Below are 15827 nucleotides of genomic sequence, written 5' to 3'. Positions count from 1 at the left end.
TCAAATATGACGTGTTCAAACCTTGTATTCGTCAAACTTGTCTTGCCCATGCTTCTATTTTTTGTCTAATGAACACATCAGGTGCTATGGCCTATGGGGTTGTTCAAGAAACTTAATGTTGGTCCACTCGAGCTTGGGGACTATCTTGGTTGGATATATACTTGACCCTTTCCATTCTCTGATAATCTGATTAGACCATGGATGCCATTGTCAATTTGCTAATACTTGTTTTTTACCCATGTTTGCAGCAATTGGTGCTATTTTCTCGGCAACAGATTCTGTTTGCACCTTACAGGTTTGTTGTTGAACAATCTGCCATTTTATCTTATAAAAATTGAGATAGGAAGCCAATTTAATTGGAAATTCATTACTTGCAGGTGTTAACCAGGATGAAACACCCCTACTCTATAGTCTAGTTTTTGGTGAAGGTGTTGTTAATGATGCCACATCTGTTGTGCTCTTCAATGCAATTGAAAACCTTGATATTAATAATTTTGATGCTATTGTTCTGTTGAATTTCATCGGAAAATTTCTCTACTTGTGCTTCACCAGCACCATACATGGAGTAGCTGTAAGTAATCCCCTACCACCACTTTTGTGAGTCGTCTTATGAATTCTTTCCTGTGCCAAAAATAATCAGAAAATCTACTCTGATGATTTGAGCAGGGCCCTTTTGACTGACTGATAATATTCTTTTCATGGCAGACCGGGTTGCTTAGTGCATACATTATCAAGAAGCTTTGTTTTGCCAGGTCTGCGCACAATTCTCTTTCTCTGTGGGGGTAGTTTATTGCGTTTTACTTTAGACTACAAAACAACACACATTTGAAAATTACTGTTTCATGCTCAAAAAAGTTATTGCGAATAAGTATTTTTGTCTGATGTCAAAAAATAGAACTCCCTTAGTTGTTTAATCAAAGTTGTTTTATCAAAGGGAAGATATTTCAGTGCCACATATAATGGAAAATCAAACAATGAACCTTTAGTGGTTTACTCCCCGCAAAATCAGAAGAGTAGTTGGTTTTAAAATCAAATCAAAGTGGCATAAACAGTCAGATTAACAATTTTACTCTACAATAAACTTTTTTTACTTATACACTTAACTTATTTTTAACTAATCCGGCCAGGTTAAGATTCCCCTACGTTAAGGATGAGAGTAGTTGGTTTCAGGATAAGAATGGTTTAAGTTTCACAAACTTCAGTAATTTCGTTGCCATGAGTAATAAAATTCAGTTCGGTGTAAAAAAATATACTATTAAACATAAATAGCATTAGTAATGATTAATTTCAGCTAACAACATTCAGGATGTATAACTACAATAGAAGGTTAAGCATGAGATCCTAGTAGGGCACAAAAATGAAAAAATGAAGTTACGGACATATATGTCTTAGCTAATCTGAACTAAGATAACATGTAGGTGTAGGGAGGCCACACGATGACAATTTGAAAGCATACAAATAAGGCTTAGAGGCTACAAATCTCTTAATGCTGTACAAAGAAATCCACCTACAGATCAATGATCTCTGGTCAGTAAACTGTTAACCATTGGTAGGCATATAGTCAAGGACACACTGCTACTGCTGCTGAATCAGTGTACCTAAGCTCTTATTGATTAACTACAGATCAATACACTATTGGTTATCTTTGTCCATAACAAGATATACAGCATATTGCAGTGTCATTCTTTGTCCGCTTACTTCCAGCCATGATCATTTAACTATCAAAGAGCGCCGAAATCAAAAACGGTTCCACGAAAAAAGGCTCAGCGGCAGTGCGGAAACGCAGCTGCAGATATCACGCATCGAACTGGATGGAAGCGGCCATACGCGAACCCAAACACCCAGAAGAGAAGCAAAAAAACATCTCGGAGAAGGGAAAAGCAACCGCCAAAACAGTTAAACAGCAAAGAGCAAAGCACCTAAAAGGCATGGAAGGCGGAAGGCATCACGCACCAGCATCAGTCCTGTCGTTAGTAACCCTGTTGTGCGGCTCGCGGCAGCAGCAGCAGCGGGTGTCCTTGGACACGCAAACGCCCATCTCGATCCAAACGAGCCCAGAGACGGAGGGCGGAATAAAATCCTGAGGGCGATCTGCGCGGGACAGGAGCAAGCGGAGCAGCACGCTGGGAGGTCAGAGCAGAATTCAAAGCCCGCCCGCCCGCTTGCCTGCCCGGATCTAAGCACGGGACGGGGCCGCCCAAATGGAAGCGATCGAGCAACGAGCTTGTCACCTGCGGTGAGCAAGCGGAGCGGGTGGAACAGGAGGGGCGCGACGGAAGGGAGGACGGCGACCCGGCGGTAGTGGATGGGATCTTCTCTGGGTGGGAGGTAGGGGATATACTTTGATGGTAAACTTTGATGGTAAACTTGAGTCTTTTGGCCAAAATAAGCAAATGCTCCACCAACCTGCATTTTGTTAGTTACCAAAAGATGTCTTGGATAAGGGGATTCAGGAGCATTTCATGTTTCTTAACTAAAGGGTCTTGGGAAAGCACATACTATTGTATATCATCCAGTGAAGGGTTGATCGGCAGGCTCTCAAAGTAGATCGAGGTGGAAGATATCTTCTTACCACCGGTCGTGTAGTACTCGACGTCGGTGACGTAGGGAAGGTAGTACACCTCGGCGCCGACGTGGTTGGATGGCAGTGGCGGGGTTGGAGGGTTGTGGAGTGGAACACCTCCACCGCTCATTGGCGTTGTTCCCTCCGCGGTCGCGACGCAGCCCTTTTCCAACTCCAACGCTGCCCCCGACACAGTGCCGTGGACCCTGCCGCGCTGATCTAGAACTCCATCTGAGGGCAGAAAGGAGAATTGGAAGCCACAAGTCAGGAAGAGGAAGGGAGCGGGACTCACGGAGCAGCATGAATGGCGTGGAGGCGAACCTTCCATCGAGGACGCGAGATCTACAAACGCGAGGGCTATTGGGGGCGGAGTTTCTGGAACTCGAGGGAAACTGGATCTGAGCATGTATGGCTGTAATTGCTTTGGCACGCCATTACGGGGAGGGAGATTGGCGCGGGTTAGGGAGATTACTGCGGGGAGACCCCGCATGGACCAGTGCGCCTCGCGTGCCCACTCGAGGAGCGGGTCGGTGACGGACGTCGCTGTGTCCACGCGATCTGCTGCTTCTTGCTGATGCGATCCCGATTGCGTGGCGTGCCAAAGGTTGGCGATGGAGCGCGAGGACCCTGACCGCGCGGTATGCTTGGTGATGATCGACGATGGGTGGCCGCCGCCGCCACCGCCCACGGCGGGACCGACCTTCATAGGGAAGTGACTGGAAGGTCAGGAGCGTCCCCCTGAGTGTCCAGGCGACGACGCCATGGATTTCAACGATGTGAGAGTGAAAGGGGTACTCGAGGGAATGGATCGGGGCGGGCTCACCTGTGCTTGCGCTGAATGCGAAACCTAAAGGAGGGATTGGGGATCAGAGATGGAGCACGCTGACGGAGCGAATGGTCACTGCCGATGACGAGGGCCACCAGCAGCTCTCCCTCGTTCTCGGCTTCGCGCGCGGGCTTCGGATGGCAGCAGAGGGAGTCGAGATGGGCCGACGGCGAGCAGGAAGGCGCAGACCTCGTGCGATGGGGGAGACGGAGAGAAATGGGAGCAGATCTCGCAGGGGTTGGTTGCGGAGAGGGTAGGGTGCGTGCGCACTAGAGCGTGGAGATCAGACGACGCACCCGAGCGAAGGGACAATCGTACGGTCGAGGTGAGAGACAATCGTACGGTCGAGGTGAGAGGGCAGAACATGGTGCACAGATGGTCTACATTAGAGTCTTATAGAGTAGTAGAGATATATATGTCTACTAAACCTTTTCTGTATTATTAAGTTTACTATTACCACAGAAGGCCTAAATAATTACTAGTTCACTAGCATTCATCAATCAAGAATCAAAAATTGACTAATCCAACCTAGCCAAACAAGAGTAACTTCAAGAAATCAACTTAATGCTTGCTGATTTTGGACAGCAATACAGCAGTCAGTTGTTTTATTCATAACTCACACGATATTCATCCAAAAATAGTAAACTAAGACTTTTTGGAAAGCTTATAAAGAACTCTATAACTTCTGTATTACCATCATAACAAGATTCGACCTTTAGAAAGGTCAAACAGTACTAAACGTAAATTCTGTCCAGATTTGGATAGAATTCGACTACACTTACTTCAAAAATCCATAACTAGAGTTTCAGGCATCCAAATCGGGTGATCTTAGACTTTTTAGAAAGCTAATAGAATTGTCTACAATTCATTTATAAACATCCCAGCTTAATTCAATGCATATCAAGGTCAGAAAACATGAGAAAGGCTCTGCTGTCTAAATTTGGACAGATTCAGAGATCTCACTTCAAACAGCTATAACTTAACTTATAGATCACCAAAAAGGGTGATCCAAAATTTGTTGGAAAGCTTAAGGAAAGTACTACAATTATCCTATAATTACTAATGACTGATTCTCAGTTTAACTCAGCCAAACAATCCAATTTTCGAAACCTGTACAGAATTTGGACAGATTCTGAAACTGGACTTGGAAAAATCATAACTCCTAAACTACTAAACCTATGGTAATGAAATTTTTACACAAGCAAGATAAAGGAGTTATCTACAACTTTACTATATAACATTTCTACAGAAAACATGGTTTACTTCACTAAAGTTGCTGGGTAATTAAAACTGTTTCTGCAGCCCTAAACAACAATACATTCAATTGAATAGCACTAGACTTATATATCCACTAGAATATCTCGGCATACACCACATCCCAAATTCAAGTTTCATCATACAACATGTATACAGCTACCTCACAATTAAGAATGCCACCACGTCATCGCATAAATAAATATTCAAACAAGCATCCAAAATTATCACAACTGTTGCACAAGATGGAGAGGAAGACTCTTTCCTACCCAACGCCATAGAACAACACATAGACATGGCAACGGACCTAAACATAATCACTTCAACGCACTCGCGTTAGAACAAGAAAATCATCGGCTACATTTCTAATCAATCCATCAATCAAATTAATTAGCAAAGATAGTGACGAGGCTCACCAAATTCGAATCGACTCGATATATTCTAAAACGACGACGACTTTTGGCTTGGACCTTTCACCGAACACCTGGTGGATGATGTGCTGAAACATTCCACTTCATCACAATTACCCTAAGTGCCATACCTCCACAAAATCACACACATACACACAAATCACGAGTTAGCAATCGACGTAGAACGCTAAAATGACAGAGCTAGAACAGGACCTCACCGAGGGTCGACGGCGTTGCGGATGGGTTGCTGCAGAGAGGTGCACAGCCATGGGGAAGGAGGAGTAGAAGGACGCTGGTGTCCATGGCTGGGAAAATGAAGGCGCTGGGCGCTGCAGCAGAGAGAAAGATAAGAGGGAGAGGGCGTCGGCTTGGGGAAAAAAATAGAGGCAGTGAAGGCGAGGTCGCCATGGGAAGAGGAGTAGAGACGTCTGCCTTCGGAGTTCGAACATGGGGTCGGCCAACATGGGGAAGAGACCTGGACGTCCATGGAGAGGAGCCCGAGCAGCAGAGAACCAAGAGGGAGAAGGCTGGAGCGAGCAGAGACGCGCGCGATCTGGGCGAGCGCGTGCTAGGGCGCGCGGCCCGGGCGAGCTGCTGGTGCAGATCTGGGCGAGACTAGAGCAGAGAGGGACTCGACGAGGGAGAGGCTGGACAGGGAGAGGAGGTACGGCGAGCGTCGCGGCTGGCGACCAGAGCCCCATGCCGGGGTCGAGCAGGGGAGCAGTGCGCGCTGGTGAGGAGGATGGAGAGGGCGGCTGCTTCACGTAAGAACGGAGAGGAGACACAGAGATGACGTCTAGGCTTTGGATAAGGCCACAGATCCATTAAGCGGCGTGTGCTGGAGAGAATACCAAAGAGTTCAATTTGGTATACTAGATAAGAATAGAGAAGAGAATAACAGCGGGAGGATAAGGATGTCAAATAAAATAGGAGATTTTCTTCCTTCTGTGATTACTAAGGCACGTACTAACAAGCAGCTAGGATCTAGAAATTTGGTTCGGATGAAATATACACAGGTCAGACCAATACGATGTCGACTTCGATATTATAAATCATATCTGATTCAAATGAACACAGACAAATCTCACCCACTATTCGAACATCTTACTAGAGAATAATTTGATTAACAATTTCATGTCGAATTTATAAAATAATACTCGTTCCGGATTCACATTCACGTAGCCGACAATTAGCAAAATAAATGTTTACCACGCAATTTAGCGATCAATGTTTACTTGTTTTAATTAATTTTTAGTCACTAACATATACAGCTACGTTCAGGCTATAAGATTTGATAGTGATCCTTGCTCTATAGCGACCCACCGCTAGTCCCCGACGACATCTATAGCGACCAACCATAAGTTGTTAAATTTCTAGACTTTTAGCGACCAACCGACCGTTGCTACAAAAGGATTTAGCGACTGACCGTCGGTCCCTAACCTTTAGCAACCAACAGTTGGTACCAAATAAGGGTCGCTAAAGATCAACCGTCGTGTAGTGTGAACAACAGACCTCTTTGCAGTTCAAAGTGCTAATTTGCATTTGCAAATTATCACTGTGTTAACGCATGCCAATGGTAGAAAGGTGCTTTATAGTAGTAGAGATTTACAATACTACTCAACTCCTGTATTTTAAACGACACATGTTCATTTCAAAGGTGTTAGATGTAAACATGGGAACCTAGAACATAGTGAAACCAGGTCAGCCTTACAAGGCTATATATTTTATTTATTCACCAATTGAAAAAAGAAGGAACTGCATTTAAGATGAACATATAGTTGCAAGACATTGACATGGGGTGGATAAACGGTCACTGAATCTAGGACCCTAATAATTGACAAAGTTGCACTATAGAATTACAAAAGAACGTGGGTTTTGGAGTCAATGGATGGGGCATTATTCTTACTATTAGTTTCAACAATCATCGCTTGCTGTCTACGAAGCAGTACGAAAGTATACAACAAAATTAAAAATGTCTAGCCCGAGGTGCCCAAACTGTTGTATTGAGTAAATCTCTAATTTGGTGCTCTACAAAGAAGTACATACCCATACAAATAGATGAACGTGAACTGGACAGAGCATGAAGGATACCAATTAGCTCATCGAGTAGCAACGGACCAACTTCACCTTCCAGTCCCAAAGGTAAAGCAGTACCAATTAGCTTGCAATCTTCAGTCCAAACAACCCTATCTTCACGATCTTCAAGCTGGAGGTTTGGAGTTGGATCCTTGCTTTCTAGACATATCAGAAGGCCGCAAAATCATCTGTTGAAATGAAGGATACATATTTCTGGGGATATTCCAACCATTGTCTTCTGTTGCCATGAACACATTCTGTCAGAAAAGATGGATAGAAGAAATAATCTGTAGCTGTTATGTCATATCAAAGAGATACATAAGTACGTGTTGCCTGTGCCGAGGCCCAGAACTACGTTTATCGGACCTGGATCCCCCCTGAGAGAGTGGTGTGGCGGCGGCACCAGAGAGGAGCGATGGAGGACGAGGGGAGCGATGGAGGACGAGGGGAGGCGGAGGCAAAGAGCTGGGACAGAGAGGCAGCATCCCGCGGGAGAGTGGTCGGACTGACTTACTGGCTGGCGTCGTCGCCTATATGGGGGCGATGAGCAGCTAATGCGGCAGCTGTTGTAGCCCTGTTGCTCCCACGGTGGAGCACAGCAGCAGCAAGGAGCTGGTGATGGGGATGGAGGATGAGGTCGCTGAGGCGACGACGGCCTCAGATCTAAGGATTCGTGAGAGAACTCTTCTTGGTGCGCGGCCCCGTGAAGGCGCCCTCGCTGTAGTAGCCGATGCCGCTGGCGTCGATGAGAATGGACACCGGCTGCTTGTACACTGCTCGCTTCAGGGCGGCCTCGTCGGTGTTGTTCATCACGTACCTGCTGTCGATGTTCACCACCGGACGGAGGATTCGCAATCCATGGAGAGGCTGGGGCGAGGAGACTCCACGGATTGCGTCGATCTGTGCCGAGGAATCGAAATCCATGGAGAGCGCGGCGATGGAAGGGCGAGGATGGGGGCGCTTATGGAAGGGATCGTGGGGGCGGGGACGAGGATCATGGGGCATCCTAAAATGGCGCCCGTCGGAGTCGGAGAGCGGGGCGGGGGCGAGAATCGCGGGAGCGGGGAGCTCGCGGCGTGGTGTGCGCGGGCGGGCGGGCATCACAGCCACAGCGAGGCGAGCGGTTTCCGTTGGGGGTTCGCGGTGTGGTCTGCGTCGTTCGCGGCAGCGTTGACAGCGTGGTCTGCGGAGGTGTTTGGCGGCGGGGTTTGCGGGCGGGCGGGCGGAGGCGGGGGCGGGGGCGGGGGCGGTCTACAGTACTAACTTAATAGTAGTCAAGGGTATAAGAAAAGAGTGCACCTAAAGCAAAGCATACTGTATATTCCTTTCACTGCCATTGTATGCGACAAGGTAAACTATATCCAAAAACTCTCCGCAAAAGGCAAAGCATACCCAAAACTTCATATCTTTTTTCATATATTTCTTTTTTCGGCCTTTCACTTGCCTTTGTTTAGTTTTTTAGGATCAGCTTTGTTTTGGTCTTTCGGGGTTCGGGCTTGCGCTTCACAGGCCCAACCAAGCAATGCAGGCCCACCACCACATCAGGAGCATAAAAGTGGCAACCCCCAACCGCACTCGAACCCACCGCGATCCCCCTCCCCTCCGCCCTCCGCACGCCGCCTCCGAACCCCATCGCCCATCCTCACTACGGCGACGGCTATTGCCACAGCCGCCGCCATCTTGACGCGTACGAGATTCTGAGGCCTTGATCTGAAACCCGCCTCGATCCCACAGCCATTCACCCACCGTTCCACCGGTCACGGTAGCGGCGATCCCTACTCTCAGGCCGTAGCTACGACCTAGCCGGCGCCATGCGACACGGAGGCGGAGGCAGGGGAGGTGGAGGTAAAAGAGGTCGAGGAAGAGGAGCGGGCTCCGGACGCAGAGACGCGCGCCCCGGCAACGATTCGTACCGCGGCGACCGTGGTAGGCGCCACGACTACCGCTCCCGCCGCACCGCTTCCCCGGACCACCGCCCACGCCGCCCGAGGGGCGAGGACAACGACCGCGATCCGCCCCGCGGCGGTCGCATCGGCTACGGCGACCGTAGCCCTCCCCGCGGCGGCCGCACCGGCTACGGCGACCGTAGCCCTCCCGGCGGCGGCCGCACCGGCTACGGCGACCGTAGCCCTCCCGGCGGCGGCCGCACCGGCTACGGCGACCGTAGCCCTCCCGGCGGCGGCCGCACCGGCTACGGCGACCATAGCCCTCCCCGCGGCAGCCGCATCGGCTACGGCGACCGCAGCCCGCCCCGCGGCGACCGCATTGGCTACGGCGACCGCAGCCCGCCCCGCGGCGACCGCATTGGCTACGGCGACCGTAGCCCGCCCCGTATCGGCCGCATCCGCATCGGCTACGGCAACCGCAGCCCGCCCCGGCGCGAGCGCGCTGGCTACGGCCACCTTGACGCGTCGCCCCGCCGCGGGCATGCGCCGTACAAGGACGCCTTCGGCTCGCCGGGCGGCGACCGCCACGCTTCTCCCCGCGGGCGCAGGGAATACGGAGATAGCCGCGTCTCGCCCCCCGGGGGTAGGGACTACGAAAGGGCGCCCTGCCGCGAGGAGCGCGACCGGTACGGCCGCCCTGGCCGCGGTGCCGATCTCGGGCACAACTCCCCGCCAGCCCACATGCTCCCAGACCACCCGTCCGACCTGGGACGTTCAGCATCCCTACGCGCTGACGACCATAGCCTTCTCAAGGACGACTACCCTAGGGGAGGCCCTCATCGGAGCATCAGAAAGGAGAACGAGTTGTTTGCGAACGGTGACCTGACTCTCAGAATAAGTGCAACTGAAATGGGAAGGACTAGCGCCATGTACTCCCAAGACCGCAGGCTCTCACCTCCACCACCTATTTATCCCTATGTGCCACGTGAGACGGGATTCTTGACAGGCGGATCTGCCATGAAGGCCAGTGATGGTTATGGTGCTGGAACTGGAAGCGCCCAGCGGCTGCATGATGATGACGATTTTAAGTACCACAAGGATGCCCCACACATTGAGAGGAGTAGAGATATTGATAGGCATTATTCTGGCAGTAGGGACTTAGTTGTTGAGAAAGGTGGAGTTGCTGAAAGGTATGCTTCTGCTGATGATCTGCCTTCTGGGAGGATTCGAGAAACAGAGAGTCTTTACTCTAGTAGAGGTATGCTGGAGTCTGACCTGGTGCCGTGTAGGCAGTTGAAGGTTCTTGGTGATCCTTCCTCAGCTTTGCCTGCCAAGGACCACCATCCATACAGGATGTACACTGAACCTGGCTACGAGACAAGCAACAGATACATCATGGAGGGCCTTGGCAGGTCATCTCATGACTCACTGGGGCATGGGAGTGACCATCCTCATAGGTTTTCAGGAGGTTCATTAGAGCATGTAAGCGGTCATGGTGATGAAACATTATTGGATATTGCAAGGCAGGCACACTCTAAGCATACACCAAGAGCTGCATCATTGGAGTACGATGTACATGATACGCATAGTGAACCAGAGAACTTACGTGGGAATGTCTCAATGACTTCAAGGCACACATCTGTCTCAACATCTTTGAGAGGTCTTAGGGATGAAAGGATTAACGACAATCTGAGGTTATCCCGTAGGATTGAAGAAGATGAGGGTAGCATTGAATCCATGCATCAGGACACAGAGCACTTAATTCGTCATTGTTACAACGGTGACGCTTCTGTACAGTACCAAACAGCAAGGGGTGGTGATGATCACTATTCCCACTCCCCTGGAACTGAACCTATTGGAATTGCAAGGCGGCTAGCTCATCAACATGAGTTTGATTCCTTTGGTTACTCAAGTGATCAAGAAGCTTCCCTTATGGTTTCTAGGAAAAGATGCAGGAGTCCTGAATATCATGATCATGAGATTGATATGTATCAAGCTGATCATGGGTTTGCAGGACATGAGCACTATGATGATGATGTTGTTGATGAATATGATATACCCCCACCAAGAATGTCACGGTTTGATGATGAATATGATGAAATACATGATGTGCTAGCTAATCGTGATGTTTTCTCAAGGATTTCTTTGCCACATGAAACCAATCAGGAATGGACTGATATGGATCAGGGGAACCATCCTCATTCTAACATCTTGGGTTACGGGTGTTCAAAACACGTACCTATGCATCAGAGGTTGTCTAAACCCAATTACCACTCACAATTTGGGGAAACTCCCATGCATGGAAGAGGAAGAGGAAGAGGAGGATTGACTAAAAGTGCCAAAAAGGGACTGAGAACTGCTCCTCATCAGTTGCATGATGGGTACCCATCAGGTAGAAATGAATTTGTTAGACCAAATAAATTTTCAAAGTCGTCAAAAGATGAACTTAATGGTTCTGAAGTGAAGCATGAAGATGCTCCAGAGTATGAGGATGTTCCTCTGCAGAAAGATCCACCAGAAGGTTCAGAGGAGTTCAGTAAACAGGTTGATGAAGCCTTTCTTAAGTACACAAAGATATTAAATGAGAGTCCAGCTATGCAGAAGAAATACCGGGAGGCGCCAAAAGGATCTTTGCCATGCTGTGTCTGTGGCAGGTTTGTCTTCCTTTGCCTGCGAACTAAACAGTTCCTCCTCTAACTTCGTTAGCAGTTGCCTACTTGCTGGTATGGTTACTGGAATGGAGAAATCCAAGGAAAAGTTATGTCTTCTGTAGTCACATTAAAATGCACCTCATACTGTAGATAAACTTTATAATTTAATCATACAGTTTAAGCTAACATACTGAGTTATTGACATCTTTAGGAAACTGGCATAATATTATGTAGCTTTAATGCCCATTCTGCCCCTCGTTAAATCGAACCTACATGTTTTATGTGGGGTGCGTTACTATCTATATGTGCGATTAGTAGGATGAAATGGACTCATGGGCGGACGTAGTCACAAAGTTCCTGGGACGATTAGGTCGTGGAACAGGGGATGAGGAACATGATATGCTCCTTAAAAAAGGTTTTTCACTTCGGGGATGATATTGTTCCTGGAACGGAAACGGCGTTCCCGGTGACGAACATGTGATGGTGCTCATGGGATTGAGTATGCATAATGAAAGATTTTGAGGAACCATCATGTGGATGTGCTGGACTATGGCAACATTCTCGGTTTAATGTCCAATCACATGTCTAAAGCATGCTGGTGATTTTTATAAGAATTCAGACATAAACATTGGCGCCCAAAGGTTTGAGCATTGGTCTTTGTTGTGAACTGCATTCTATCCTGTGGCGAGATCAGATGGTGATGCAGTTTGAATGGAGTTCTGCATTGCAGTCTTTCAGGTATATTTGTACAATATGGCTGAAAGGAAGTAAAAGTAACAGCATTGTTCTGTTGATGAAAAAATAGCTTCAGAATTCAGAATGTTGTGCCATGAGTTAGTTGGGTTGTCGGATCTTCTTGTTGATAATGTTTGACACCAAAGACGACCGTGTCCTGTGAAGTCAGCTAGCTACATTGGCAAACTGCTCTTTCTCCATGGTAACATGGAGTGAACACTCGGCAGGCCACATGTGCAAATTTGGAGACCATTAACATGTGCAAATTTGGAGACCATTGTGCAAGTTTGGCAATTTCTTTGTAGGAATAACATTATGGCAATTTTATCGAGCCCTCAAGCATGTTTACTTCTTTAGGTCGTACCTAGCCTACCAGTACCAGCGTATTAGAATTTTGCTAGCACAGTTTGAAAACCATGCGTGTGCAGGTTTGCCAAATCAAGATTGCAAAGGCTGCTGCTTACATATACGGTCTGGAGAGGTAGAGCAGCCTGAGCTATGCATGGGCTGTATGGTGGCATGCTGCTACTTATTTCTTGCAAGAATCTGTAGGTTGAACTATTCGTCTGAACTAACCAAGGGTTTTGTTTAAACTATAAGTAGGGTTTTAGGGTTCTATTTTTATATCTTACATATATTGTTTCCCTGGTTATTGGAACATGAATTCTCTTGCATTTGAAATCCATGAAATCTAATTAGTTTTACTATGGTATTCTATACTAATACAGTACAGATCAGCTCCATGTAGACTGCTGTCCTTTTCATGTCCTATGTTTTAAATAGTGTTTGTAGTGGCATATCAACTAGTGCCAAGACACCACACCACGTATACATGTGTATCACTTGGTTATAGTTATCTATTTATACCAATTTTCTATGAGTGATTATCGTAACCTTTGTTTTATCAAATAAAAATGTGTTTGCTTTATTTTTTCAACAATAACTTTAGATTACTAAGTGAAGTATGCTGTTAATTTGATTTATTTTGCTTGTGCAAACTAGATGGCACTGCATTTTGATTAATTTACATCAAATATAAGCTCAGGCACAGGTCCAAATGTTTTTTTATTGGAGCAGGAGCAGTGTCCCATTATTTCTTCTAGTTAGTGCGGCAGAGACTTGGGGATCAATTTTTAACAAAGTTTTATCTTCTGATGATTTAGTTTGCTATTTGCTCTTTGTGTTCCACTTGATTTTTGTTTGTGAAAATTGGTGACTACACCCTTGTGAATCGTTTTAAATACTGGGATGTGAATGACCATGATCATGGTGCCCTCAGGAGGATTGTTGAAATGTAGTTTCTTTTATCTGCATGGTTTGATTGACTGAACAATCATTTGAGATTCTAACCTGAAGAAATACTCTGTTCATTTCTTTTTTTGTTTACTTCCTACAACAGTGTAGCGAGGAAATTTCTGGACCTTGATGCATTGCTATCACATGCTTATGATACATGCAAGGCCGGTTTGAAGACAAAACACTTGGGGTTTCACAAAGCACTGTGTGTTCTGATGGGGTGGAATTGGCATGTTGCTCCAGACACATCTAAATCACATCACTCCATTCCATCTGAGGAAGTAAATGCCATGAGGGGAGACCTCATGCTGTGGCCTCCAGTTGTTGTGATACATAACAGCTCGACTGGTCATGAGGCAAAGGATACTGATGCAAAGATTGTGTCCATAGAAGAAATCGAAGGTGTATTGGCAGGTTAGTTTTCACTGAGACTAAAAAGAGCTTATTGTGCAGCACCTTGTTAACATTTTGTTTGTCTGTATCACTGTATGGCAACTTAGGATAGTGGCTAAATATGTGCTCATGTTGTCTTCTGTTATATTTCCTAAAGAGATGTTATGACGAGATCGACTTACAGCAACCTATTGTAGGCAAACTCTGTTCCTTCGCAATTGTGGTAGTGTTTTTCCAGAGCAGAATGAATGTTTCTGTCTATTGCAATTTTGTTGTGCAGAATAACTCTTAGAATTATCCTCACATTATATTTTGTTATTAGTATTGTTTGACTCGTATAAAATTTATTTGTGTTGTCTTACTCATCCAGATATTGGGGTAGCGCATGAGAAGGCTAGGGTTAGCCATGGAAGATCAGCCAATCAGAGCGTGTTCCTGGTGAAGTTCCAGCCAACAATATCTGGGTTCCAAGAAGCCATGAGAGTGCATACCCATTTCTCCACCAGAAACCATGGCAAGGAAGAGTTCCAGCTGATGAAAGGCAGCAAAGGTAAGAAGGCTGCCTCCACTGATAGCCTGGAAGAGCTGCTGTATGCGCATATTGGGGTCGTGGAAGACCTGGGGCTGCTGGATGAGGGAACAAAGAAGAGATGCAAGGTCATGAGGAAGAAGGAAATTGAGGCAAATGCAGAGGCAACACTGAATTTAGAAGTTTATTAGGTCTAGTACTAGGATCCGAACCATTTGAAGTGGTCCTCTTTTGCTTCATCTTGCAGCTGCTTGCTTGTCCTTGCGGCTGTAACGTCAAAAGAAGAAAAGAAGTGTAAATTCTGCTTTTGCCATTAAAGAGTGACGAAACTCAGTTGGCTTCTGTCTGCTGGGGAAGGCCTGCCTCGGTTTGCATGGCATGGCAAGGACATAATTTTGTGGCTAGATGGGGACACCTTAACGGCAAAAGCAGAATTACCTGGTCGAAGAACCGAGTTTAATCTTTATATTATGGAATCCCTTCTTTTTTTAAGTCTTTTGCTGCGTGAAGTTATGCATAATTCGTTGAAGTGTCTATAGGTTTGATGGTGGACTAGCATGTATGTATAGTAGCAGCTGCAGTGAGTGACTTTTCTCAGGTGTTGCATGCATGAGAAACGCAAACTCTATTCGGCGATGGTTTGCGCTCCAGCTTCTCAGTTGCTTTGCTCTCCATCTCCGACAGGCTGAGTCTGCTCATCAGCTTGAGTCTGCTTCAAATGAGGACTTAATATAAGCGAGCAAACATCGCTAGACTAGTAAATAATTCTGGACAATTGGCAATTTGACAGAAGGTTCTTCAGAGGATCTAAAGCCATGAAACAGATCAATGGATAGCGTGGATTATAAAGACTTGGAGGACCTTGTTGGTCTGTGCTGTGCAAAATGCATCCTTGCAGATGTATTTTCTGGATGATATATGGCCGATGGAATAAAGGGCGGTTGAACCCGACGTGCTGTTCAGATTGCTTAGTACATCTATCTATAGCTTTCCCCGGAATCTAACTGATGTAATTAGGAGTGATGGATCGTGATCTAAATGTTTATTTACAATTTATTAGAGATCAGTATTATTTTTAGTTTAAAAATAAATATAAATAGAGCCTGATTTTAATCTGATCCAACCCTTAAATTTTCTAATGTAAAATTTAGAGCCTATTGTCACCGGTAGATGTAACTGGTGCCAAAAGATAGTCGTTATGTTTCTTC

At 46.7% G+C, this 15827-nt stretch overlaps 1 protein-coding gene across 1 annotated transcript; it reads left to right on the top strand.

Moving 5' to 3' along the window:
* The first annotated feature begins 8703 nt into the window (after positions 1-8703).
* LOC103652225 (XS domain protein) lies at positions 8704-15114 on the top strand. Its single transcript, XM_008677856.3, has 3 exons — positions 8704-11669; positions 13801-14111; positions 14461-15114. The coding sequence occupies exons 1-3, from the start codon at positions 8941-8943 to the stop codon at positions 14808-14810; spliced, it is 3390 nt and encodes a 1129-aa protein (XP_008676078.1). The 5' UTR covers positions 8704-8940; the 3' UTR covers positions 14811-15114.
* The last annotated feature ends 713 nt before the right edge of the window (positions 15115-15827 follow it).

This window comes from Zea mays, chromosome 3, assembly GCF_902167145.1.
Source record: "Zea mays cultivar B73 chromosome 3, Zm-B73-REFERENCE-NAM-5.0, whole genome shotgun sequence".
In the NCBI taxonomy this organism is placed as follows: domain Eukaryota; kingdom Viridiplantae; phylum Streptophyta; class Magnoliopsida; order Poales; family Poaceae; genus Zea; species Zea mays.
Note: the sequence above shows the minus strand (reverse complement) of the source record. Positions and strands in the feature narration are given on the sequence as shown.